Source organism: Abramis brama (genome assembly GCF_963993115.1).
Source record: "Abramis brama genome assembly, chromosome: 2".
In the NCBI taxonomy this organism is placed as follows: Eukaryota; Metazoa; Chordata; class Actinopteri; order Cypriniformes; family Leuciscidae; genus Abramis; species Abramis brama.
This window is the reverse complement of record NC_139964.1, coordinates 38710806-38736635: the sequence shown is the minus strand read 5'-3', so window position 1 is coordinate 38736635 and position 25830 is coordinate 38710806. Positions and strand designations below refer to the sequence as shown.

The window sequence follows — 25830 nt, the reverse complement described above, 5'->3', positions numbered from 1 at the left end:
AAATGCAAAAGTATAAACTTTGCAAATTGCCCTTAAGTTAATCCTGAACAGATGACCAGACTGCGTAGAACTTAGACTTAAATTCATATATATATATATATATATATAAAAACTCAAATACACTTGCTAATGCACTTGAAATACTTAACTTACTTGATGAACATTAGCAGATATTCTAAAGCCGAAATCGAATATATTAGAGTAGTTATACATACACTGAAATTTACAGTAGAATTAACACCAATTCCTGAAAGAAAGAGAGCACAGAAATTAATTGTTAGCAGGTTTATTGGAATCCCTTGATGTTTCTGCAAACACAGTTATGGCAAAATTTGCAACAAGATATACAGTTTAGAGGAACTAATTGCATCTGTCTTTTGCTCACGTTGAATATTTCTGTACTGAGGAGATTTGCTAACAAATATTGTACAAAGCACTGATTTAAAAAAGGGAAAAATCAAAATATGAACAGGAAATGCTCTTTTGTCACAAAAGAGATATGGCTTTGTCACTTCAAACAAATGTATAGCACACAGATTCAGGTTTATCCCAACAAAAAAAAACAAAAAACAGAAAAGTCAAAATCCATTAACACATGAGTGTTAATGTTCAAACACAAAATGAGATCTGTGGGTTTTCACTAGTAAGCTGCATTTTATTCTGTTTCAACATATTGGTTACCTTGACCATGCTTTGCCCTTATTTTGCACAAAGGTGCTGCTTGGTGGTAATGTGATTTGTACAAATGCATAGTTTTACATGTTAGACTCCCCAAAAACACATCTAAAATGTCTTATGTAGACTGTCAAAGCTGAAGTAACAAGCAACCCAAAAGCATCCAGTGGATCCACACTAACTTTTAGTATTTCAAGCTTCATCATTTGGTGATGGAGTAACGCAAATTGCAAACATGCTGCAACAAGCATGGCATTCTATATTCTCTTTAAGTTACTGATAGACATCTGAATTAATGTCAGGCTGTTCAGGTTCAGTTGTGCTCCCTGCCCTAGTTCTGTCTTTAGGTTTTCCTTACATAAATGTTGAATTTTTTTGTATACTTTTTTTTAAAAATTCCATATATTTTTCATATACTGTTTAAATAATGATAATATAGAGCATTGCTAGTTCACAAGACATCAATGACTTGTGAAACACAGATGAAAAAAAAAATATTTTCTAACAGTGCAAAACTAAAGAGTTAATTTTCAATGTTTTCTTGCTTGGTTTGATTTTTCTGTATATATTTACTTTAAAAATTCTGGGAAAAACATTTTTTGGCAACCACAAGTACTTTTCCTTTCCGCATAATCTAGCTAACCTCTGAAGTGAGCACTGTGTTGTGTTTTTTTGTTTGTTTGTTTTTTTGTTTGTTTTTTTGTTTTGTTTGTTTTTTAGATTTGTATGCGAAGCGATGGGTAAAAAAAAAAAAAAAACACAAAAACATACAATTAGTTCACATTACTACAGACCAAAATGACAAGTTTAAAGTTAGTGACATTCAGGGAGTAAACAAGTCTCTCTTGCTGTGAAAAGTAAATAAATGATGTGAAAAATAAAAATAAAAATGTGTATCCATCATGCTCTCTGGGTCTTGCTCTGGATTCTGACTGACTACGGTCAGTCAGTAACTGTTAAGGGGGAAATGTGTGACATCCCGATGGCCGACAAATATTTAATATAGAAATGTTCCATACAACTCAACATAATAATTCTCTGATTTATTTACAATAGATACTGTAAAATGGTAACTTTTGTGAGAAAAAAGGCACAAGTTTCCCTTCTTAAATACACTGTAAACATCTTTTCAAAAAGCATGCATAAACATTTCACTTTATAAAAGATCTCATATACTCTTTTTAGACAAATTACTAATATATTGTGTCCAGCAAAATAGAATCTCTCAAAAATACTTCACATCCTATGAGCCTTTTAACATCTATTCTTTTATATTTATATATCTGTGTATTTAAAAAAGGGAAAGGTTGGTTGGGGTTGGGGTTGGGGGGGACTACTGTAAATACCTTTGCAACATCTAGTTTGAGGTCCATAAAAAACTTTCAACATACAGTGTATTGACAGGTCGGTGAAAATAGGGTTTGCCCGGGTACCACAGATTGATTGATTTGTTCTTTTTGAACTATTATAATTATGATTTTTGTCCTCCAACAGTCGCTTACCACCAACCAGCTACATCACAAAAGCAAACATCAAAAGTTATTGGACCTTTCCAGTTCACAAACCTTCCATACTGACCCCCACCCCCCACCCAAAGCACATTACATAACCAACACAATAGCAGAACATCAAATATACCAATTATCACATTATTGTGTCTGTGCAAATCAAAATCAGCCAATAGCATCATACTAATCCTATCACAGAGAAAACCAACAATGCCCTCTCAAAAATGAAGCTTTCTTGTGGATTTAGGGAATTTGAGAGAAACTGAAAAACAAATACACACACACACAAATGCACAAAACGCACACAAACCTTCATTGTCCTCAGACTCACAGCATTTCAGAACAAGCAGTACCTCTTTTGATTCCATCAGTAGCACAGTGGGGTTATGAAACATGAAACAGTGGTCCAAATTCCTTTTTTAGATATAATTCACTCAAGTACTCTCAAGTCGACTGGTATTTTCCAAAAATAGCCAGGTTTTAATTGCAAGGTGGTTTAAATCAGAAACTTCCTATGTACAACGTTTGAAAAATATGCCTACAAGCCACAATTATAATCATAAGATACACATATATTGTGTTTATGAGCAGGTTACTGTTATTGTTGTTTACTAATATGAAAGCTGTATGCTTCAAAAAAGCTGATTAATCACATACTGTATCTAACTGTACATGTGCTGCTACTGAAAATCGTCTACTTTTTACGTTAAGAAAACAGAAGCACCTTGTTAGAAAATGGCTTCTAGCTGGATTGATTCTTTGAAACAAAAAAACTTTACAATCGTATAAAATGCTTTTCTCCTCTGGAACTGTAAGTTAGTACTGCGTTTTCCTTAACGTCAAAAGGGAGCTGGTTTAGTAACAGCTTAGGTACAATTTACTAAATTTGCTACAGTCCTAGCTCGCACACAAAATGTGGCATGTGTGTCTGCGTGATCGTAATTTTTTTTACAAGATGAGCTATAATATTTGCTGTATTGCAAATGTAAAAAAAAAAAAAAATCTCCTATCCAATAGCATTTTTGTCGAGCTGCCATTTTTCAGCTTATCAATTATCGGGCCACCACAGCACTCCATCAGCGTGGCCAGGTCTCTCCATGTAAACGCTTCAAGTCATCAAAATATACATTGATGCCATTTTTGCAGATAAATTTAGATTTGATTCTTTCTACAATAACTTTTATGCACCAATTAGTCACAATTCAGCTTAATTTAATGTATTGTAGCCCTTGATTATGTCCTTTCTCATTTCGTCTTTGCAAACACCCCAATTTAATCTTCTGTTTCTTGAAAGTGATACGGTTGTGGAGATAATTTTGTCTTAACCAGCTATAACGAGCAGTTTTGTTACTGAATCTTGAAATTTGAGAGTTATATAAGAATGCAATGGCATTTACTGGCAGATTGACAGGTCTGGGAGTCAAGGATATGTCTAGTATGTGGGCCCATATTACTGTGTGTGTGTGTGTGATGTATTCACATGTGACTGTGCACTATAGCTTTACCAAAGAATATGGCTTCATATCCATATAGAACATTGTCAGCATTGTCTTTGGGGGTAAGAAACGCTCAGTCACATGAAATATGAGTTCTTCTCTGTTGGCCGGGTACAGAGATCACTCTTTGCCTTCCCTCACTACGCAAGCCTTATATGGCTTTAAACCAAGCCTCACGTTACGCCTTGCTTTTGTGCATAGCGGGCTTGCTCTTTTTCGCTCTCTGAGGGCTGGGAGTCCTCTGTTTTTCCTCTCATTTGATCCTTCATTTTTCCCTCCTTTTGCAAGCTTTCAGTCATTTCTTGTGAAAGTAGAGGGTGTTTGTTAGGCCTGACTCCACCTTTGGTATCTGGTCACTGATAATTTCCACCAACATCTCGGGAAACTCTACTTTTAGAGCCTGGGATTCACGGAAAGTGTAGAAACAAAAGTCCAACAGGCTCCCCACAAGCTGTAAAGAGAGAGAGGACACTTCAGTCAAAGGGAACTGTCATATTTAATTCAAGATGACAGTGCTTATCATCAATGCTCTGGTGAAACATGAGTCTGGGTAAACATGTATTGATGTATTAGAAAAGAAAAGACAGTATAGCGGCTGAGCTCATTTATGGATGCTCCGTCTAACTGACCAAAGCGCTTTTAGGCAGAACTTGTTTCTCTTCATCTTACAAATTAATAAATCAACACTGCTGTCAAGTGTTCTTCGCCCTCAAGTGCAACTCAAAACGTCTTTTCCAGTACTTTTGTGCGCTATTACAAAATGTTGAGCTGGCAGCAACGCAGAAAGTGATTAGAAATGAACAGCTCTCAGAAATGAACTGCGGCTCTCATCTCTCAGTGGCAACATGAAGGATGGCAGTTTTTCATTTGAATGCACACTTGCCATAACTCTTTAATAATCTGTAATATTAATATTAAAATAAATATGTGGAATATACTGTAATAAAGCTTTTAACATCCAGTGATTTTAAACATTAATGTTTTTCAGCTTCTAATCACATAAACATTTGTGAGTCACTTCTTGAGGATGCATAAATATCAGCTCATTCTGATTTTATTTATTCATTGGACAAATATTTGAGGTATTTGATTTAAATAAGAACAGATTTATGTATTTAGATGTACATTTTTTAGTCAGAATGGGGTCTGCACTTACTACAGACACTATTAAAATAAAGCTGATGATTTCTACTACTAGAAACAAATTCTATAAACTACGTCCCTTTTATTTACATCTGGGGTTTTCAAACTGAGGTCCAGGGACCGCAAGGATGTTAACTTTGTTTAGTGCAAAGAATGTATCTTGTCATAAATCATGAGCTTAATGACAGCCTTAAAAACAAAGCTTAAATATCTTACATTTAATAGTGGGTAGAAAAAGGATAGTCAAGGATAGTTTAGTGCAATGACAATACAAAAGCTGATTATTTAAGTTTTGGCAACAACTTATTTTTATTTTTTTATAATCTCTTGCTTAGTATTTTTCTCACACAGAACCTTAAAACTGCTTTGCTTGAACGTTATTTAAAATTAAAATGAGCATAATTATGACAGACCTTCTGGAAATCAGATGAGGTATATCTTACATGACAGGGATTAGTTTAGGGAGGTATAGTTAGGATTTTTAGATGTGTATGAGTGCCTCTTAAGGGAACCGTTGTGAGAAACCAATGAGCTTAATAAACTTACTCTGGATAATTAGAGCAGATTTGCATCTGACTTTGATCTATTAGCCGTTAACAGGGGAGTGTTTCGACTTACTTCATGCATGGCGTCCAATAGCTTGGTGAGCTGGAAGAAGCGCTGCCATGTCTGGCCGGAATTGTTAGTGGCTTTCCCAACTGAGCGGCGGAGCTCCTTGATGTAATTCACCCGCATCTCCTCAAATGCCCCTTGGTTCTTCAGACCATCTTTGGGCACTGTCAATAAAAAAAGGATGTCACTTTGTTACAGTGGCCAGTACTCGCTATATGAAAGTGAAAGTGACATATGAAGGCCAAGTATGGTAACCCACTGAATAAGTCATTTAACCCATCCAAGTTAGTGCACACACATTATGAGCAGTGAGTAGTGAACACACACACCCAGAGCAGTGGGCAGCCATTTTTGCTTTTGGGGGTTAGGTGCCTTGCTCCAGTCATTTCCTGCCGGTATTGAGAATCAAACCCGCAACCTTTGGGTTAACAGTCCGACTCTCTAACCATTAGGCCATGACTGCCCCGAAGTGTGAGTTGTGAGTAAAACAACACTATTTCCTTTAAGATGCATCTGTCTCTATGTCAGTCTCTTTGTTCATCCTTCCATCTAATCTGTCTGTCTCGCAGTCTACCTTCTCAGGTGATTAATGTTCCCTTGTGTAAAGTTATTCAGGATTAACTCAAAGTACTAAAAGGTACTTTCACTTTTGGCAGATGAGAGATAGAATCTCATTCAGGTTGAAGGGAGTAATTCTCTCCTATCGTGTAGAGAACAAGTGCACTTATGGCCAACAGCCAACCACGTGAAATGACATTCAGCTTCTGGACAGCTGAAAAAGAAATGGCTCGTCCTCACCCTCTTTCTACCCATCCTTCAACAACATGCAAATAACGTCTATTCTGATGAAATTAGTAGATTTGTTGCACCCCATTCTTTAATTTCTGTTTGTCTCAAAGTGATTTTGATAATAACAATACGTTTTTGCAGACAAACCAGTATATGCTAAAAAAAGCAATTACCTAGCAGCACCGTAAGGTTGTAGTGATAATTATGGAAATTATTAAAATGCAAGAACCAACATCATTTAATAATACTCAGTGTTGCCTTAAGGCACAAACATGTTCCCAATTCTTAGCACGGAACTAACAAAAATTCTGGCCGGTTGATAATACCTTGAATATCAAAATCAACTGCTGGCGGTAGATCATTTTCCTATTTAGCACCTTAACTTTGGAACAGTCTCCCTAACATTGTCCGGGAAGCAGACACACTCTGTCAGTTTAAATCTAGACTAAAAACGCATCTCTTTGACCTGGCATTCATATAGAACATTATGCATTTATATTATTCAAATCAGTTAAATGATTATTAGGCTACATAGATTAGGTCAGCCGGAACCGGGGACACTTCCTATAACACCCGATGTACTCGTTACATCATAAGAAGAATGGCATCTACGCTAAAGTTAGTCTTTCTGCTTATTCCGAGTTTTACTGAAGTCAGCCGGATCCGGGCCGTATCCAGATCAGACAGTGAACCTGCGCCTGGACACGACCACAACGCATCCCTGAAGTGCCAGCCTCATCAGCCCTGTGAAGGCCTCATCGACACCTCAACAAACCCATCTCCATACCGGAGTGATGACTCCAACCTCCAACCAGATGGAACTGGATAAATATTGTGAATGTTCTGATCCAATCTGACTTCTGACCTGTAATGCTGCCTGAATCATAATCATACACAGTTCGTTCTTTAGCCAGAGGAGAACTGGCCCCCGACTGAGCCTGGGTTCTCCCAAGGTTTTTTTTTCTCCATTCTGCCACTGATGGAGTTTTGGTTCCTTGCCACTGTTGCCTTGGCTTTTGGCTTGCTTAGTTGGGGACATTTAATATTCAACAATATTACTGATCTGCCTTACTTCAGGTGGACGATGACGCGATTTTCTTCTAGAAACAAACTTTGTTGTATTATTTTCATGTTATCAGTGTGAAGCTGCTTTGATACAATCTGTATTGTAAAAAGCGCTATATAAATAAAGGAGACTTGACTTGACTTAAAAAGATTACACATTTTACAACATTACCAAATTACAACAAGAAGTCCTTCAGGATGGTTCAAGCTCTCGACCCTGTGTGTTGAATGAAAAGCACCTTCGTTCATCAGCAGGTGTGTGTTAAACCCACGGTCACCTCCCCCTGTTTTCTTCTCTCCCACTGACCCACATCCAGCCTCTTTAGCCACAGGCTGCCATTTAGAGCCCCACTGAATACAATGTGGGGTGATTACGCCACGCTAATTGGTGTCTTGTCAAAAGAAATACATTCTTCTGCCAGTAGAATCTGTCATTTTGTTGACATATCTGACAGGAATAGTCAGTTAATGAGGCGACGATGAGTCAGTACACTGATTAGTGATCATATACACTGTTCTGTAGATTAACATAAAACGGATGCTATTGATGGTAACAAATTTGGATGTGGAGATACAATAAAATTAAGGTCAATCAACAACACTTGTGGCATTATGTTGAATACCACAACAAATATCTTTGATTTGTCCCTTTTTACTTTTTAAAAACAGTTTTAAACTGTTTTAAAAACAGAAATGTAAAGCTTACAATATTATAAAAAATATTTTGGATTTTGTCATGGCAACACTAAAATTGCGCATATGTCTTTACACAGAAGATTTTCTTACTAAAACTATGTGCATATTGACTTGCTTATTGTTTATGTCTTGATATACTATTACACAAGTGAGTATTTTAACGTTCACGGATTGGCCACATTAACTGTAAATGTTTTTATTATTAATATTAATTATTAAATTAATTTGTCAAAATAAAAAATTAAGTGTTGTCGATTGAGCTAAACTTATATTAATTTAACTTAAAATTTGTAATTTTATCATTTCAAAGCTTAAACAGGTTGCCTGTCCAATCTCTTTCAAATTAATGCTACTTAATTTTAGATTTTGTTGTATAATGCAAAGACATAACATAACATAAAAAATAGCTGTCCAAATACTTTGACGTACACGGTGTAATTGCTGATGAAAAAGAATGTAAGATTCACTCAACAAAAGACTTCTGTCAAGGAAATTAACACTGATAACAATACCATCACAATGACACCTTGAATTTTAGACATATTGCTTTTTGCACAAAAGCAGCATCTGTGAGAATATTTCTTTCCTAATGTCTGGGTCAACCACAAGCCCAAAAAACAAAACAAAAAAAAAGCTTAACTGGACTTTATTAAAAAAAAAAGAGCCAAAAAAACAAGAGAGGATTTAGTTTAGTGACTTACTCTTTAGCAGGTCAACACTACCATTGCAAATAAGGTCATGTGAGAGCCTGCAGGGCTTCTGAAACCTTAGCCAAGGTCAAAGAGGAATAACAGTCTCTCTCTCTCTCTCTCTCTCTCTCTCTCTCTCTCTCCACTAAAACCACAGCAGCCCTGGAGCCCCACAGTACGAGGCATGACACAATAGCTTTAGCAAAGCAAAAAGGTTGATAACACAAAAAAATTAAAAAGCCAAAAACCAAAATATAACATTTCTTAAAATGCTGCAATATTAAAATAAAAACGTTAAGCTGTAATCATACCATAACATGTACACAATACAACAGCATTAGTAGAAACAAAACATTTGCATATAAAGTAGATCATAACAATGCGCTCCAATCCACAATGATTTGTGTAATGGGTTGATTTTCCAGTGAAATTCAAATACCAGTTTATTTATAAAACAAAACAGCTCTTCCCAGCAGATCTCCTACATGTTGGACAGCACAGCATATGTCATTACCCCTTAAAACAGTAATGACATACATAAGCTCCATCAAGGGTGTAGTCCGCAAAGGACATCTACGTTTTATTTTTTATGTTGATTTTGTATCAGGAAAGCTTTTTTTTTTTTTTTTTTAAAGAATTGCTCCATCAAAACCCTCAGCTCTTCAATTATGTACCATCCCTGACTACACTTCTCCCGTTCTCTCTCCTTCCATGAAGCTCTCTTTTTGGAGAGAAAAACACCAGCTCTTGGAGCAATGCCCATCTCCTGACTGGATTTTATTAAGTACAGCAGGGCTTTCTGGAAAGGCTCCAAGGGATCAGCAAGTGGTTGTGGATCCTAAAATCAGAACTCAAACTTTACCTCAGTCTCATATGCTGTAAGCCATGAGTGTGTGTGCTGATCTTGTACACTATATGACAGCTAAACTGATCTAGCATCCAAAAGGCTGTATATTATATTATATTATATTATATTATATTATATTATATTATATTATATTATATTATATTATATTATATTATATTATATTATATTATAATCTATTAGCCTAGAAGTCTAGACGCACCCTAGCGGCAGCAAATTTTATTTTGCAGCCAGTGTCGTCTAGCAACTCTCCGTTGGCTTGCGAGCTGGAAAAATCAAACTCTAGTCAGGCCAATCACATCGCGTATAGAGTCGGTGGGCGGGCTTAACATGATGACGGCAGAGTTGCGACGGTTCCGCGTGAATTCCCTGCTACTTGAAAACAAAGAAGATGGGTCTTTCGAATCGGCTTTGGGCCACGACTGGAAGACTTGGAGTTAAGCTTTTCTTTGAGAAAAGAACAAAGAACGGCACTGAAGTCATTATTAAAAAAGGAAGATGTGTTCGGAGTTTTGCCGACCGGATACGGCAAAAGTTTAATTTATCAACTAGCTCCGCTGGTAGGAAAACGCTCTGGTTGGTTGTAGCGCTATCCTATTGCGTGCAGAGGGAATATGAAAGACAACCGTTTATCCCGCCCCTCGGACTGAGCCCTGCCAATGGTGTGTTCCCAGACCCAACATCTTGATGTGGGTCTGGCTTGTCAGGCTAATAATCTATTATATTATTAAATAATAATTAGCAATAATATAAGTAATAATAATCATTATTATCATCATTATTATTAATGAATTGATTAATTATACTTACTATGTCCTCATTATATATTGTCAATTATAGTATATCTAATATGTATGGAACACTTTTGATACAGTATTAATTATGAATATGCCTAAATATTATTTCAGCCACCCACGCTAAAAGGAAAGAGAGCTGTTTACAATTTGTTGTCTCAATTAATGTGATCCATCAAATGTCTCTTACCTCACACACCCACGTACTCAGTTCGGGTACTAAAGGTAAACGTGGCGAGAGAAGACATCCGTTCATTCATGCGTTTGCTTATTTCCCTCTATTGCTGGCTGGCTCTCGGTATGTTGTGGCTCTGTTTGAAACACATGTGTAAGATGCACATCTGTGCGCACAATCTCACCTGTGCTGAGCAGCAACAGAACCTTCATGGCAAGGAACTCCTCGTAAGTTAGCTGTAGACGGACAAACTCCTGGCTCACCTGCCGCATGCCCACACACAGATCGTACATGGCTGACTGCCGCATACGTTCCCTGGGAGAGACATTGAGAGGATCTGTAGTAAACAACCTCATTGTCACATTTTCAAAAATTGCTATGAAAATAGTAGCTAATATATAAAAGCTGTTTTCAGCATGGATAATAATAAGAAATGTTTCTTGAACACCAAAACAGCATATGTTTTCACAAAGGCTCACAAAGTTCACAAAGGCTTCAATAGATCGCAGAATGAATCCATCACAATCTATTTTACTTACAACTTTTGGTTTCATCTTGACACTTTCTTGGCTGGTTAATAATTTACTTGCTAAGATTTGCTGATCTGCCAGTTTGTTTGGCTCTAGGTGTGTGTCTGTCTTTCTGCATACCTGACTAGGTGAATGCATGTACAATATGTGTCTTCCAAAGCCATCTAACCTGCAGTCATTCTGTGATCAGGTTTGTCTGCCAGAACTGATTCTGTCTTCCCATTCTTCCAGTCCAGAGAGATTTTTATTTAATATTCTAACCTTCTGTTTTCAGATGGAATGAGAAAAGAGTTCAATTCCTCGTTTCAGCAGCTGTAAGAATCTCAGTTTATGGTTTCGTTACAGTTGCTTTTCTTATTATTCCTTTTATTTACACCATACACATTCTCACATAAATTATCAATTTTGCTGAGAACAGAAGAAAAATGTATTTTCTTTAAGTTGCTATGGAGAGTTTTTATTTAAAGTGATGTTAATGGATATTATGAGAGGTGTGAAAGTTGGAAGCAGTGTGCATACACAGCAGATCACCATACATATGTGAACTTATATTTCTGGCTCCTTTTGACATACTTTTAGAGGACACTGAAAAGTGTCGCAACTCGATACCTGGAAACTTTTGTTTCAAGGCAGACATACAATGTTTTCAATCAATATCTTTTAAGGGCACTGCTGCGCTAGTCCTGCAGTGCTTCTCAACTGGTTTTGATTGAGGACCTAGATTTTACATTGGACATTTGGTGACCAAAATGTCCTTAAAACCAAATATTAAAATAAAATAATAAAACAATGAACTGCATATATATATTCATGGTATATACATGGTATATACAAACCATGAATCTGTTTATATATGGCATATATATATATTTTTTTATTTATTTTTTATTTTTTCTGGAGGGCTACACTCTGCTGCCTGCAGTGCATATCTTAAATTACCTGGAGAACAACCCTTGGATTGTTGTCACAATCCCATATATAAACAGATTCATGTCAGGAGGCTGTGCTGAAGGACTGCTAATTGTTCAAGATTTAAAGCAACAGAGCTCGTTCAGAACTGTGTCAGCGTGCCAGAAAATATGCGTGACTGTTTGTCATCAGGATGTTTGGAAGTCGCACATAAGGTGCTGAGCATATATTAATATGTATCCATGCCAATTAATTCAGTAAAGACAACTTTTGCAGAAAGTTCTTTCCAAGTCATTTGGCAAATACAATGAAGTACTCCAATTTACCTGCAGGGGTCACTGTGCTCTATTTTTCCTCTTCTCACACTGCACTCAATAAATGGACATTTAGCTTTGAAAAGCACACAATCACACTCTTTCCACTCAACACTTCTTGTCGATTGTCCTATGTGGCCCATTGACCTAACTCTGCCCTGATAAAATGTGATCAAGAAGCGTTTATAGGGAAAATGTATTTCCTAGAGGAGTAATTGAAGCGACAGGTTTGAGGTCACAGTCGTAGGGCTGCTGGGAACATGCTTATTGAGTTTATCATTTTGTATCATTATCGTAACTTGTGTAACTTGAAGCACCAAATTCCATAGACAGGGTTAATCTAAAGCCAATGCTTGTCTGTGTGTTGTAGTTTATCGAAAATACGTTTTTTTTTATTTGGCTCCATTTACTTAAAATGTTTGGATGGATTTTGAATATTATGGAAATCAACATCTCTAAATGACGTAAACATGCATTGTGCGAGTTAGCTTACTCGTTGAAGACGAGGTCTGGGGCGAAGTAGAGCATTTGGGCGTTGGTGTGTTTGTAGGATCTCCAGCTGAGGGAGAAGGAGGAGAGACACATCCAGGAATACTGGATCAGCGTGATTTGGTCCTCAATGGGTAGACTGCGGAAACCTGGGGGGGGGGAAAGGGCACGTTAACACAGAGCAAAGAGACATGGGATACTCGAGGGCATGACTTGCCCTGAAGCAGAGCTATTGAGCCATAACTGTAGGCTCTAAGAAACAAAATAGAATCTATTATCCTGTGCTTTTGTTCACAAAAAACACACAAAAAAAACAGCTCTTTGTAACTATGAACATTTGTTATATGGCAAAAGCCACTTCAAAAATTGTAATTGTTGTGTTCCACAGAAAAATTACAGCATAAAGGTTCAGAATGATATGAAGATGAGTAAATAATGATAGAACATTCATTTCACATTCATGAATTCATGAACACATTCAGAACTGTTCTTTAAAAAGAGACCTAGTGGATGTGGATAGTAACATTATGTTTGGAAAGAGCAAGTAAAGTCTTATTTAGTTAATGTAATGTGTGTGGCTGTTGCGAATTTAACAGTGTAAGGTCGATTCTAGAGCTGCTGAAATTTGTTCACAAATGGAAAAAGTCTTGCGGTGCACTCGGCACAATCAGATTTACATGAATCACTGAAGGTTTCCACTCATTGTCCTGTTGTCAAAGACTGTTACCAATACAGCAGACTGGAGTCTTGCCAAGACTCACATTGAGAGCTGTGAAGTCACCCACAAGCTATAATTTTAGCCACACGAGGACACACTACAGTATAAACTTATCGGTGAAGCACAGACTATTTTTGGCTTGCCTGCAATATGCAAATTCAATGTAATATTTCTTTTTTTACAGTAACGTTCCAGGCAATCGCTCAGCGTCCCTTGTGTTATCCTTTCTTATAAATGATAATTTTCTTACATTATCCATTTATAAACTGAAATTATTGTCAATGAAATTTGCACAAACTTACAAAACTTAAACTCAAGTGTTGAAATACACCCTATTTTTTTTTCCATCAAATTCTCATTCTTATCAGCTGTTTTTGACCTAAAGTGGATTAAAATCACATGTGAATCACAGAACAATGTGGATATAGAACAAAATAACTAATAATGAACATCTGCAAGTCATCACTTGTAGATTGGCTGAGCGTGTGATGCATTGACTGCCCAAAGCCTGACTGGGAAGTCTTTGAAAGTCAGTGAGCCAGTTTGCCCTGGTGTGTTTTCAGCCTTCTATTTATATATCCGGATATAGCAAGCAGACACCCTGGTATCAAATAATTGCAATACAGCAAATGACTGTCTTGTAGCAAGGTACCTTGAAAACTTAATTTGGAAAGGCAAAAACAGATTTTTATAAAATATTTAATATGAGTTGCACGGGATGTGATTTATGCAACATATGCTAGTGATTCTCAATTGATTACTGTTACCACAGACAAAATCAACCTTTGATTCCTCTATGATAAGGCAAACCTACTTTTGACATGATTTTAAAAATTAACTCGGAAGCTTGTGGCCATACACTACCATTCAAAAGTTTGGAGTAAGTAAGATTTTTTTACAAATAAATTCATATTATTATTATTATTCAGAAAGGATGCATTAAATTGACCAAAAGTGACAGTAAAGATGTTTCAATTAAATGAGGTTCTTTCTAGGTTTCAGTTCATCAGAGAATCCTGGAGTAAATGTTTTCAACATTGATAAAAATAAGAAATGTTTCTTGAGCACCAAATCAGCGTATTGGAATGATTTTGGAATAACTGGCCAGCTTTGCCATCACAGGAATAATTACATTTTAGACTGTAATAATATTTCCCAATATAATTTTTACCGGATTCTTTATCAAATTATCACAGCCTTGGTGAGCATAAGAGACTTTCAAAAGCATGAACAAATCTGACTGACCCAAAACTTTTGAATGGTGGATATAAAGGTCAACCCCTACATTTTTCTCAAGTGTCAGTGCTTGTTAAAAGCATGAAGAATTAAACATGGGCTCAAGATATAGAACTTCTTGATTTATGTAAATTGTCTTTTGAATTTGAAGATGACCACCTTACTAAACTATACCAAAGCACCAGACAGGTCAAGGATTGTAATAATGGTTTCTGAGCACATTTCAGAGACTAACAGCTCAACGAATACTTCACCTTGAATTACCCTGCCAATCTGAAAGTGCGGAAGACGAAGACGGAATCTGAGAAACAGCCAAAATTTGCCTTGGAATCGTACCTGGAAGTACTTTGGCCCACTTGACCACTCGGATCATCTGTTTGCCGGCGAGCTGGTTGAGGCTGGTGAGCAGGTGGTCGGTTGTGTCGGGCTGTGTGTTGTCATATCCAGCGAACACAACTTCAGGCTCTATGAGCTCCAGGACGCTACACACGGTTGGGGACAGAAACGGTGCTACCGTGGGGACGTGGGGGACGAGAGCGGTGGATGAGCTCAACTCTTTCTCGGAGGTCAGAAACGGAGGCCCTTCCTTTGAGTTCTGCAGGGAAGAATCCTCGCTAATGCTTTTCATCTTTCCCAACTTCTTCGACTTCCGTGCTGAGAAATAACAAACGTGTATTATTAAAGCTGTTCGCTTCAGCAGCCTGATCCATTTTATGAACAATTACAATTAATGTTAAACACTGAAGGTTCTTAAAATGATTCATAAGAGAGATAAATAATTTGAAATGAACAAGATATTAATGAAAAGACCCCCAGTGTAGTCTGGGAGCAGGTTTCTTGCAGTTTTTCATATCTGAAAGGAGCTGGAGCTGATAGAAGTAATTATTGAAGTAGAGATGGATCTTATAGCAGGGATCACAGTTTAAATCCCTGCTGTATAGATGTGACCTCTTATGTAGTTCAGCAGGATGCTGTTAATTGACTGTGTGTGTGTTCCAATTTGATATTAATTGCGCGATTTCTGTGCCAACAGATTTCATATCACATCAGTAAGTGAGACTGAAGGTGGCATATGTGCTAGTCCCAATAAATGCTCAAATTTTGTAACTTCAATCAACATTATTAACTAATGTTTTCAAATCATATGCTTATATAAGAAAAAATATATATATATTAAATGTGTCAGTAAACTCCACAGGTGTGTATATATATATATATGAAGACTTCAGATGCAAAAGCCTCTAAGTGCCATCTGAAATTTTCTTCTAAAATTAGCATTTTTATCAAGCTCGTATATTTAGGTTCAGTAATTTCACTTTAATGACAATTAATAGGTCATTTTCATTGCCATTAAAGTAAAATAACTGAACATAAACATACAAACTTGATAAAAATTATAATTTTAGAAGAAAATTTCAGATGACACTTAGAGGCTTTTGCATCTGAAGTCTTCATATATATATATATATATATATATATATATATATATATATATATATAGTGTCATTAAACTGGTTGAAAACCCTGTATTAAAATAAAGTTCATGCCCATGTTATTTGTCATCTATTCAAATAGGTAAAAAAGCAGAATGACCCCTCTCTCAAGTAATGACATCAAAGAAACACCATAATTCTCATTCTATATTGGAACTTTATGTAATTTCATGTAGGTGAATATTTGTTTGTATTGTTTTGTATTGTATTGCAGAACATAGACTGCAGGAAATCTTGTTTACTGAACTAAAGCTATTTACTCTGTTATTCAGTGATGATAGCTGGTTTAAGATAAACTATACTGTATATGAGACACACACATTTTTTAAACTTATTTGTATTTTATTTTATTTATTTAAGAAACTTTCCCCCAACAAACTGACATTTAGCAACCCAACCATGTAGACACGTGGCTTTGATCAGAGCTGGCCAAATGACTCTACTTACAACTTTTTGTTTCTCCTGGGCTTGTGTTTTTGTCCGTTTCTAAATTTGGAATCACTAGTTAATCTTTACCTAATGTGTCGTTTTCAGGAGTTTACATGGCCGTAGTGAAGTACACAGGAAAACCCATAGTTTGTTGGGTTTAATAATAAGGTGGCCCTAAGTTTTCAATAATATTCCAATAATAAGGTGGCCCCAATCAGTGTGACCCTTGCCTAGCATTTGTTAAACCAACAACCAAAATCTTTTTGAAATCACCCACACTATCAAAGTTTTAAACAGCTCCCCAAGTACACACTCATATTGTGTTGCAATTATATTGAAAACACAGATGTATGTGAAGTACTTTTCAATATGTTCTTTTAAGTCACTTACCTTTTATTAAAAAAAAAAAAAAGTTTCTATGGAACATTGTAAAGCTTTACTACAAAGGCAGTGCCTCTTATTTTAACATTCACAATAATATATATATATATTTTAATCTCTTGGATATGTTTTATATATTTTAAGATTTATGATCTCAGGTGTGACGGTATAATTGTTTCATATCATTTCACAACAGATTTTAGTCCCATAGTAAGTAAATTCAGTTACCCCCAAGATTCATCCCAGCTTGTAGACACTTCCGTACTCTGCAGGCTGGGCAGTTTTTCCGCCGAATCTTGTCAATGATACAGTCATTCCTCCCAGCACACAGGTAGTTGTGCTGACCTGCAAGAAGAAATAGAAAGTGTTCAAGATCTCTGTAAAAATATCTATGTCTGTATCCTTTTTTTTTTTTTCTGTCGGAATTATTACAGAAATTAAGAATTAGTTCTCTCATGGTCAGATGAATAATGAGCTGTCAATTTAACACCCATTTAGTACATTAAACATGTTTTTCTGTGGGGGCTTTAAAAAAAAAAAATCTATATATTTGGTTATTTTGAATAATTCATCAATATGAATTTAATTAAATTTATTATGGAACACAAAAAAGAAAGATGTCAGTTACATGCATTAGTCAAAGTGGGACCTTCACAAGGACACAGTGATGCATTCTGGTCATCTCTATGTAAGTATCCGACGAAAAAAAGACAGCTGTCCGACGCTTTACGCCCCTCACTATTATCATAGAGCACAAATGAGCCATCCCAAATAGTGTTTTTGAGTGTGTCATGGGTTGGCTGATGTCTTGGCGCGGGATACTACGACAGAGACCGTAACAGCCTGAGAATCCCTCATGCGCTGCCTTCATCAGCCAAGGCCACAGCTCTCGTTTCAGAGCACCATTCCGCTCCACTGGCTCGCCGCACACCCACGCGCTCCACGGGCCGGAGCAGCGCGCCGCAGGGCCGCATCCAGGCACTGTGGCCATGTACATCTCTCTTTCATTCTCTTACCCATATTCCACCCCCTCTTTCACTCGTGCATCATGGGAAGGACGTGCTACCTACATGAGGGCACTTTCCTTTAGCGCTTATGGGCCGTGTGGCTGCAGACAGGCACAATGACTGTTTTCGGTGGTGGGGAAAATGCTCAGCGAGTCTGTCTAAAAGCTGCCAAAAAAGCCCAGGATCTGCAAACGGAGCAACAGCAGCTGTAGCCTCGCCACTATTTCTGGCTAAATCACATGACCCCTTACATAAGCCCATTTTTCTTGCTCTAAAAAACCGTAAACTGCGACACAGGAAACACAACGAATCCCTCCTCCGCCTCACCACCCAAATACAGACGCAAATCAGACCTGAAATCTGTTCGGCCGACTCTCTGACCACTCTCCGCAGCTGCCCCACAAATCCTGTTAATCATTATCCCAACAGAAGCACTTACATAGACTGTATCGTGCTCTGTGTGTCTGTATCAGCGCACGTGTGTTCGTAAAGGTGTTTATGGACAAAGGTAGCAGAGAGACTGTTTGTGTGCCTGAGGACGAAAGAGGAACGTCAAGTATTGTAATAGTGTTTCAGCACACTGTAGGTTGTGGATCTATATCTGTGTGGTGTTTGTTTATTGCCTTAAAGAATCACAGCAAGTGCATATTATGGTCTATCACAGACCATATGTCATTGTTTAGCTATTGTTTTCTCAAAGTTTAGTTTAGGATTTTTTTTTCTTTTTTTTTTTTCTGATTGTGTGCTTTTAGTGTTGAAAGTTTTAAGTTCTGTTTCCTTGGTGAGACAATACTAAAATTCAAATTGAGTTTAAAGGAATAGTTAACTGAAAAATATAGTTTCTGGCATCATTTACTCACCCTCATATCATTCCAAACCCAACTTTTTTTTTTCTTCTGCAGGACATAAAAGGAAATATGTGACCCTGGATCACAAAACCAGTCTTATGTTGCACGGGTATATTTGTGGCAATAGCCAACAAAACATTGTATGAGTCAAAATTATAGATTTTTCTTTTATGCCAAAAATCATTAGGATATTAAGTAAAGATCATGTTCCATGAAGATATTTTGTAAATTTCCAACCTTAAATATATAAAACATTTATTTTTGTGAATGGATGCAGCACAATTGCCAACAGAAATGGACAACTTTAAAGGAGATTTTCTCAATATTTCGATTTTTCTGCACCCTCAGATTCCAGATTTTCAAATAGTTATATCTCGGCCAAATATTGTCCTATCCTAACAAACCATACATCAATGGAAAGATTATGTATTCAGCTTTCAGATGGTGTATAAATCTCAATCTCAACCCATAAGACTGGTTTTGTGGTCCAGGGTCACATATTTTAATGATTATCCGTTTGGGTGAATTTAAGACAATGACAGTACATAGCGCCATAAGATTGCCTGTGCGTCAATTATCTTTTCACACTCCAGTCCAGTAAGTGTTGGAAATGCTCACCTGCTTCTTCTGGTGTTTCTGCATACCAGTGTAAAAGGTGCTTTTTACCACCATTTTTTTTTTTTTTTACTGTTAAAATTGCTTACTATTGGGCTGTTTTTCACCAAAACCAATCGGAGCAATTGGAAAATGTTTAGCAAGCCACATACACTTTTCCTGAAATTCTTGGGTGCTTTATTAAGGGTTAAAGTGAGTCACAATGTACTATATTTGTATTGAATTAACCCAACTTTTTTCCTTTTTTTCCCCTCCTTTGTGTGTGTTCCCCAGAAGAAATTAATGTAGGTTTGAAACGATGTAAGGTTGAGAAAAGTTTTACTGCTGATTTCTTTAGTCACTTCTAGCCTGAAAATCCAACAAATTCAACTCCTTATACACATTGTACCAAATGTCATTAGTTTCCACAAAAGAGAGTTTAATAATCATTTGTTAACAAACAAGTATTCATTACTTCAATGAGCTCATTTTTTCTGCCTTAAATTATTACATTTCTGAAATACATAATTTACACAGTTACCTCTGATAACAGATCACTCTAAATTGTAATGTGGAATCATGCATTTTCTGTAAAGCTGCTTTGAAACGATGTGTATTGTGAAAAGCACTATACAAATAAATCTGAATTGAATTGAATTGAATTGAATTAATATTAAGGCTGAATTTGGAATACTATTTCAACCATTTCAAATCAACCTAAGTGTGTGCATGTGAAGTGCTAACATGGGGGTTCCTGTACAAGCTTGTCTACTTTGTCTATTTGCAAATTACGTCATTCATGATAGAGCGATGCATGGAACCGATGCTTGCAAACCTAGGCTGTCAGCTTATAAATGAAGTAAATTCAAAAATTAAAAAATCCATGTGAGACGCATATAGTGCAGTATGCACAACTTTTTTTCTGCATTTTTCCAGCTTTTGTGTCCTTTCTGGCTTTAACTTGGACACATTAACTTCTCCTTCAAAGTGGCTCTCCTTACATCAAGCTTTCAGATCTAAATGTAGGTTAGATATGTGACACTGTATTACCAAAAATGTAGGTTAGATATGTGACACTGTATTACCATGAAAACTCATGGTAATACAGTGTCATATATCTAATCTACATTTAGACCAAGATGAATAAGCCGCCCCTTTTCACATTAGCCGTTAGCTACAACATGTAGCATAGAAAAACACAGGCCAATGAATCAGCATCTGTCTAGTTCTTTCACCATGTACTTCAAATCTCTTCCAAACATGTGACTCACTGCATCATTAAGGAAATCAGGGGTGTTCAGACTGCCATTTTCAATGAGACTCAGTGACCTCTGACCTTTAACAACCGTCAGTGATGCGAAAAAAGTTTAGCTGAGCTTGACTAGCAAAGGGAGTTAAGAAAATGATCCACCACCCAATGCAGCACTTGCTTTAGTAGCTTATAGCAACCAACAGCTCCATGACCTCCACCGATTAAATAACAGTGTGAATCCCCTTTCAGTATATGGCATTACCAATTTCAATTTCTCAAGTAAGAGACTGATTTATTTCTGCTAAATGTTTGATGTAAACTGCAGCTAATAACTCTTGTTTTGTGTTCTTCCAGCACGACCAGATTCAGTCTTCAGAGGGATTATTGTATGAACAGACACATGAGAGTTAAATTACAGACCACAGTGCAGCTGTAATCATTTATGAAAATACTTTTTTCCAGTTTCCTCTCATCATTTGTTATTTCCACACGTGTACTTCCTGCACTTTGCAGTCCTCTGCTTTCCTGTTAGAAATTGTATCTGGTCCAAGGTTGAAAAGCTACAGCTTTATCTGTGTAGAACGTCAAACAGTGCTTTAATTTCCAGTGGAAAAACGGGTTATATATTTGTACTGATATGGAAATGAATCTTTTTTGCTGTGCATTAGGCTTAGAGCTGCCTTGAGGGCAACATACAGATTAATAAACTAAGATAGTTCAGAATCAGAATTAGTTGTTGTGGTTGCAATGCTAAATCGAAACAGTAAGAAGCAGCTGTCATCAACTGACCAGAAAACAGCCTTTTGTAACCTCAGACATATAAAAAATACAGGGTCATGACCTATGTCCTAAAATATATTGATGTTGGAAACACAGATGCCAATATGTGATAGCCGTCATCCGATTTGCTTAAACACAAAGGGTTGTCTCATTTTGCATTGATGTCAAAGAACAAAGGTATCACCCAGAAGACGGAAGAGATGGCAGATACTGAAAGCAGCGGTGCATAGGCAAACACAGAGGGTTATTTGAGGTGAGGAAAAAATGACACGTATGACCTGTTTAGTGGACTGTATTGTTGTTCGACCTGTTAACACTACAGTGCACGTCACTGACCAATGAAAGCACTCTGAATTCTGTCATGTTTCAGTATGTATGTCTGTCAAACTCAAGCATGACAAAGTCGAGTTTGTGGAGTTAAATTTTTGTCATTAAAAGCTTATTTCACATTTATCCTTAGGGCTGTAAATTATGGAAGCCATTTCTGCTAAAAAAAAAAACGATATCTCACAATTGTGACTTTATATGTGACTGCAATACACAATGTACAAAAGTTTGATTAATAAAACAATGGATACTCTTCTATTTCAAATAAATGCTGTTCTTTTGACATTTTCTATTTATCAAAGAACCTTGAAATGCATCACATTTTCCCCAGAAATATTAAGCAGTATAACTTTTAAATATTGATAGTAATAAAGCATGTTATTTGAGCACCAAATCAGCATATTAGAATGATTTCTGAAGGATCATGTGACACTGAAGACTGGAGTAATGATGCTGAAAATTCAGCATTTGCCATCAGAGGAATAAATTACATATTATAAAATGAAATAGAAAACAATTATTTTAAATTGTACTAATATTTATGTTTTTTTCTGCATTTATAAAAATAAAATAAAAAGGAAAAACAGAAATATATTAAAATAAGTCACATTATAGTTTTCATATATACAGGTGCTGGTCATAAAATTAGAATATCATCAAAAAGTTGATTTATTTCAAGAATTCAACTTAACAGGTGAAACTAATATATTATATAGACTCATTACATGCAAAGTGAGATATTTCAAGCCTTTATTTGTTATAATTTTGATGATTATGGCTTACAGCTTATGAAACCCACGAAATCAAAATCCCAGAAAATTTGAATATTACATGAAATCACAAAGTAATTTATTTTTGAGTGGACAGCACAGTGGACCAACACCAGCCGATGACATGACTCCCCAAACCAACACAGACTGTGGAAACTTCACACTGGACTTCAAGCATCTTGGATTGTGTGCCTCTCCATTCTTCCTTCAGACTCTGGGACCTTGGTTTCCAAATGAGATGCAAAATTTGCTCTCATCAGAAAAGAGGACTTTGGTCCACTGTGCTTTATTAAATCCAGAGTCAACGCAGCCGTCTACCAGGACATTTTCAGAGCACTTCATGCTTCCTTCATTTTCCAGCAGGATTTGCACCTGCCCACACTGCCAAAAGAACCAAAACCTGGTTCCATGACCATGGTATCACTGTGTAATTACTGTGTGATTTCATGTAATATTCTAATTTTCTGGGATTTTGATTCCGTGGGTTTCATAAGCTGTAAGCCATAATCATCAAAATTATAACAAATAAAGGCTTGAAATATCTCACTTTGCATGTAATGAGTCTATATAATATATTAGTTTCACCTGTTAAGTTGAATTCTTGAAATAAATCAACTTTTTGATGATATTCTAATTTTATGACCAGCACCTATATATATATATATATATATAAGTATCCTGGTAATTTGTACTAATTGGCATCATCAGGTGCTGCGTTTTGTTGTTGTTGTATTTCCATGAGTTTCTCACTCACATACTGATGCAGATGTTTCTGTTCCAAATACAAAATACACAAATAACTGTCATATATAGACCCATACGTCATGTTAAAACCTCTGAAGTAGATCATCAGTATTATAATTGACCCTTCGCTAAGCCCCGCCCTCCTAAGTTACTGTTGCTACGCCTGACAAGCTTTCACAGCTGACACGTCTATTACAGTATGAATGCACCGGTGTCAGACATTCCCAAGGAGATAATTAGTAATTTTTGGCGAACAGGTGAATTTAATCAAAATTGAAGCTAAAGCCTATAGGTCCCAGCGCAAGCAGCAGCCGCCTCGTACGCTGACCATTCAAATGGGAAACACACAAACTGAGGAACAGCTATGTGCATGCACAGCAGGGTGAGTGAAATTTGAAAATAATATAATAATTATAAATCAAACAGCTTATCAATAAATCTTGTGGAATAAACACAAGACATTAGCCTGACCACTTTGCAAAGATAACATTCTCCCGCTTATATTTTTAGCGCGCCAGGCTACTCCTCGCACGTCGTGGAGTAAACGCAGGTGTTTTTGTTAATCCTGTCATCCCAGAATTTCTTCCCTTGGGTTTTAGGTTTCGGGAAGGGAAAAAATTCCACTCCCCTGTCCAAACTTTTAAGATACCGGGTATCAGATTTGCACAATACATACGCACAACGCTTCGGCAAGTTTCCCTCGCTCGAAAGCTTGCCAGACCTCCCGCGCCTAGTTACGGTTGCTAAGCCACGATTGGCCTGTGGTGGTTTTCGGGCGTGGCTTAGCGAAGGGTCAATTACAAAGTCACAGAAAAGTTTCAAAAACTCATCTGAAATTAGGTCTCTTGTTTCATTATGGTCTACCACAGTGTTTCTCAAACCTGTCCACCCACCACCACTGGGACCCCCTTTAATGGTCTAGCAAGTTCAATATAAGCCTATAAATGGTGAGTTGTGCAGGACTGACACTGAATATCATTAAACATGATGACATGCCAAGACACTGATGGCTTTTGAATAATAAGCATCTGCTGAGCTGTCTGAAAAATAATCACTGCACAACCCATATGGAAAAGAATCACTGCACAACCCATATGGAAATCACAGCCATGCTACAGACTGTGGTTTGCATGGGAGTTTGAAAATGGACAAGTGATGAGGAAGTGTGTTGATGGGAAAACTGTAGATAGAAAAACTGCCTCATACTTTTTTTTCTTTTTTCTTTTTTAAATCGAGGAAGGACATCTCAAACATTAAAAACCTTGATGGTGTGGCACTACCTATATTTATATATATATGTCAATAATCTGATTATTGACAATAATCAGAATAAGAAATTACTCGCATTAAGATTTTACATGACTTGAGCAAACCTCTTTAAATCTGTTTACATGCCATTATTTTGATTATACTCAAATAAATGTGGTTGTTTTATTAGCATTGTACTGCAACTGTGATACATTTCACATCCCACAATACAAAATGTTAAATTGAAATGCAATAGACCGATTTGCTGCAAAAATTGCTTTCATTGCTTTTTGTCCGTGCTAGGATATCGGGCCTCCCTAATTTTGTAGAAAATGCTTGAAGTGTATCCATTCTAAACGTTTTTGATCATCAATAATATGCATGATGTCCATGGCCAGTAAAACTCTAAGCATAAACTTTATTTCCTGAGCTCTCCAGTTTTCAAAGCAGTGCATGAGTGCTGTTCCCCTAACACTAGCATGTGCATTTCAGTGTACAGGTTGTTTTTTTTTTTTTTTGGAAATGCACAGAATGGTTCCAAATTGGGTACTAGCTCTAACACCAGCAGAGTCAAAAAGGGTTGGAAACATGCCTTTATAAAGACGTCTAACACCAGGAACAGCTAAAACACTATAAACATTGTATGTGGATTCCTTTCATTTAGCGGTTGTCCCTCTCCATGCCGGAGGTCCCAAACCCTACAGCTAAACCAACACAGTGAAACTCGTCTATCCCTAGTGCCAAATGTAATTACAAATTCTTATAATAAAGGAACAAATATTTTAGTGCTCAGACTGAACAGCTGTAGAGCTCCTAATAAAAGTCTGTTGAGAATTAGCTAGTACCATATGGCCACTTCACACTATTCCCACAGAAACAAGTGTTTATGATGCTATTAGTTATTATCTGAACAACTCAGCAACTACACAACAGAGGTTGTTAAGTGGTGACTGCAATATTTTCCTTTTGCGGTTTTCTTTCGTACCAGAGAGAGCACTTCAGAACTTTTCACACTTCAAAAAAGTGTGAAGGGTCTATCTACTTCCTCCCAATAGGAAGGCTATTCCAAAAGGTAGCCATCTTAATTATGCTGCCTCCTAAGATACATTGTTTTGGCCAAATTCTAAAGGTGTGGTGGTCACATTTAACAAATCCAGTCATTTTGAAAGAAATCCATGTGATCTGGAATTTGATGTGAGATTTCAGATTTCAGAACAGGCTGACATTGGGCATGCACCTAATCTTTGTGTTGAC

At 36.7% G+C, this 25830-nt stretch overlaps 1 protein-coding gene across 2 annotated transcripts in view; it reads right to left on the bottom strand.

Moving 5' to 3' along the window:
* Positions 1-270: 270 nt before the first annotated feature.
* The window catches only part of nr3c2 (nuclear receptor subfamily 3, group C, member 2), an 83007-nt gene continuing 57447 nt past the window's right edge, over positions 271-25830 (bottom strand). Inside the window, exons 4-9 of one of the 2 annotated variants that reach the window (XM_084106871.1) lie at positions 17235-17351; positions 15040-15357; positions 12754-12898; positions 10692-10822; positions 5441-5598; positions 271-4130 (exon numbers count right to left, since the gene is read on the bottom strand). In XM_084106871.1, coding sequence (XP_083962997.1) covers positions 3975-4130; positions 5441-5598; positions 10692-10822; positions 12754-12898; positions 15040-15357; positions 17235-17351 — 1025 coding nt within the window. In that variant the 3' untranslated portion in view covers positions 271-3974. The remainder of the gene's footprint in view (positions 4131-5440; positions 5599-10691; positions 10823-12753; positions 12899-15039; positions 15358-17234; positions 17352-25830) is intronic. The other variant, XM_084106872.1, reaches the window with a different exon arrangement.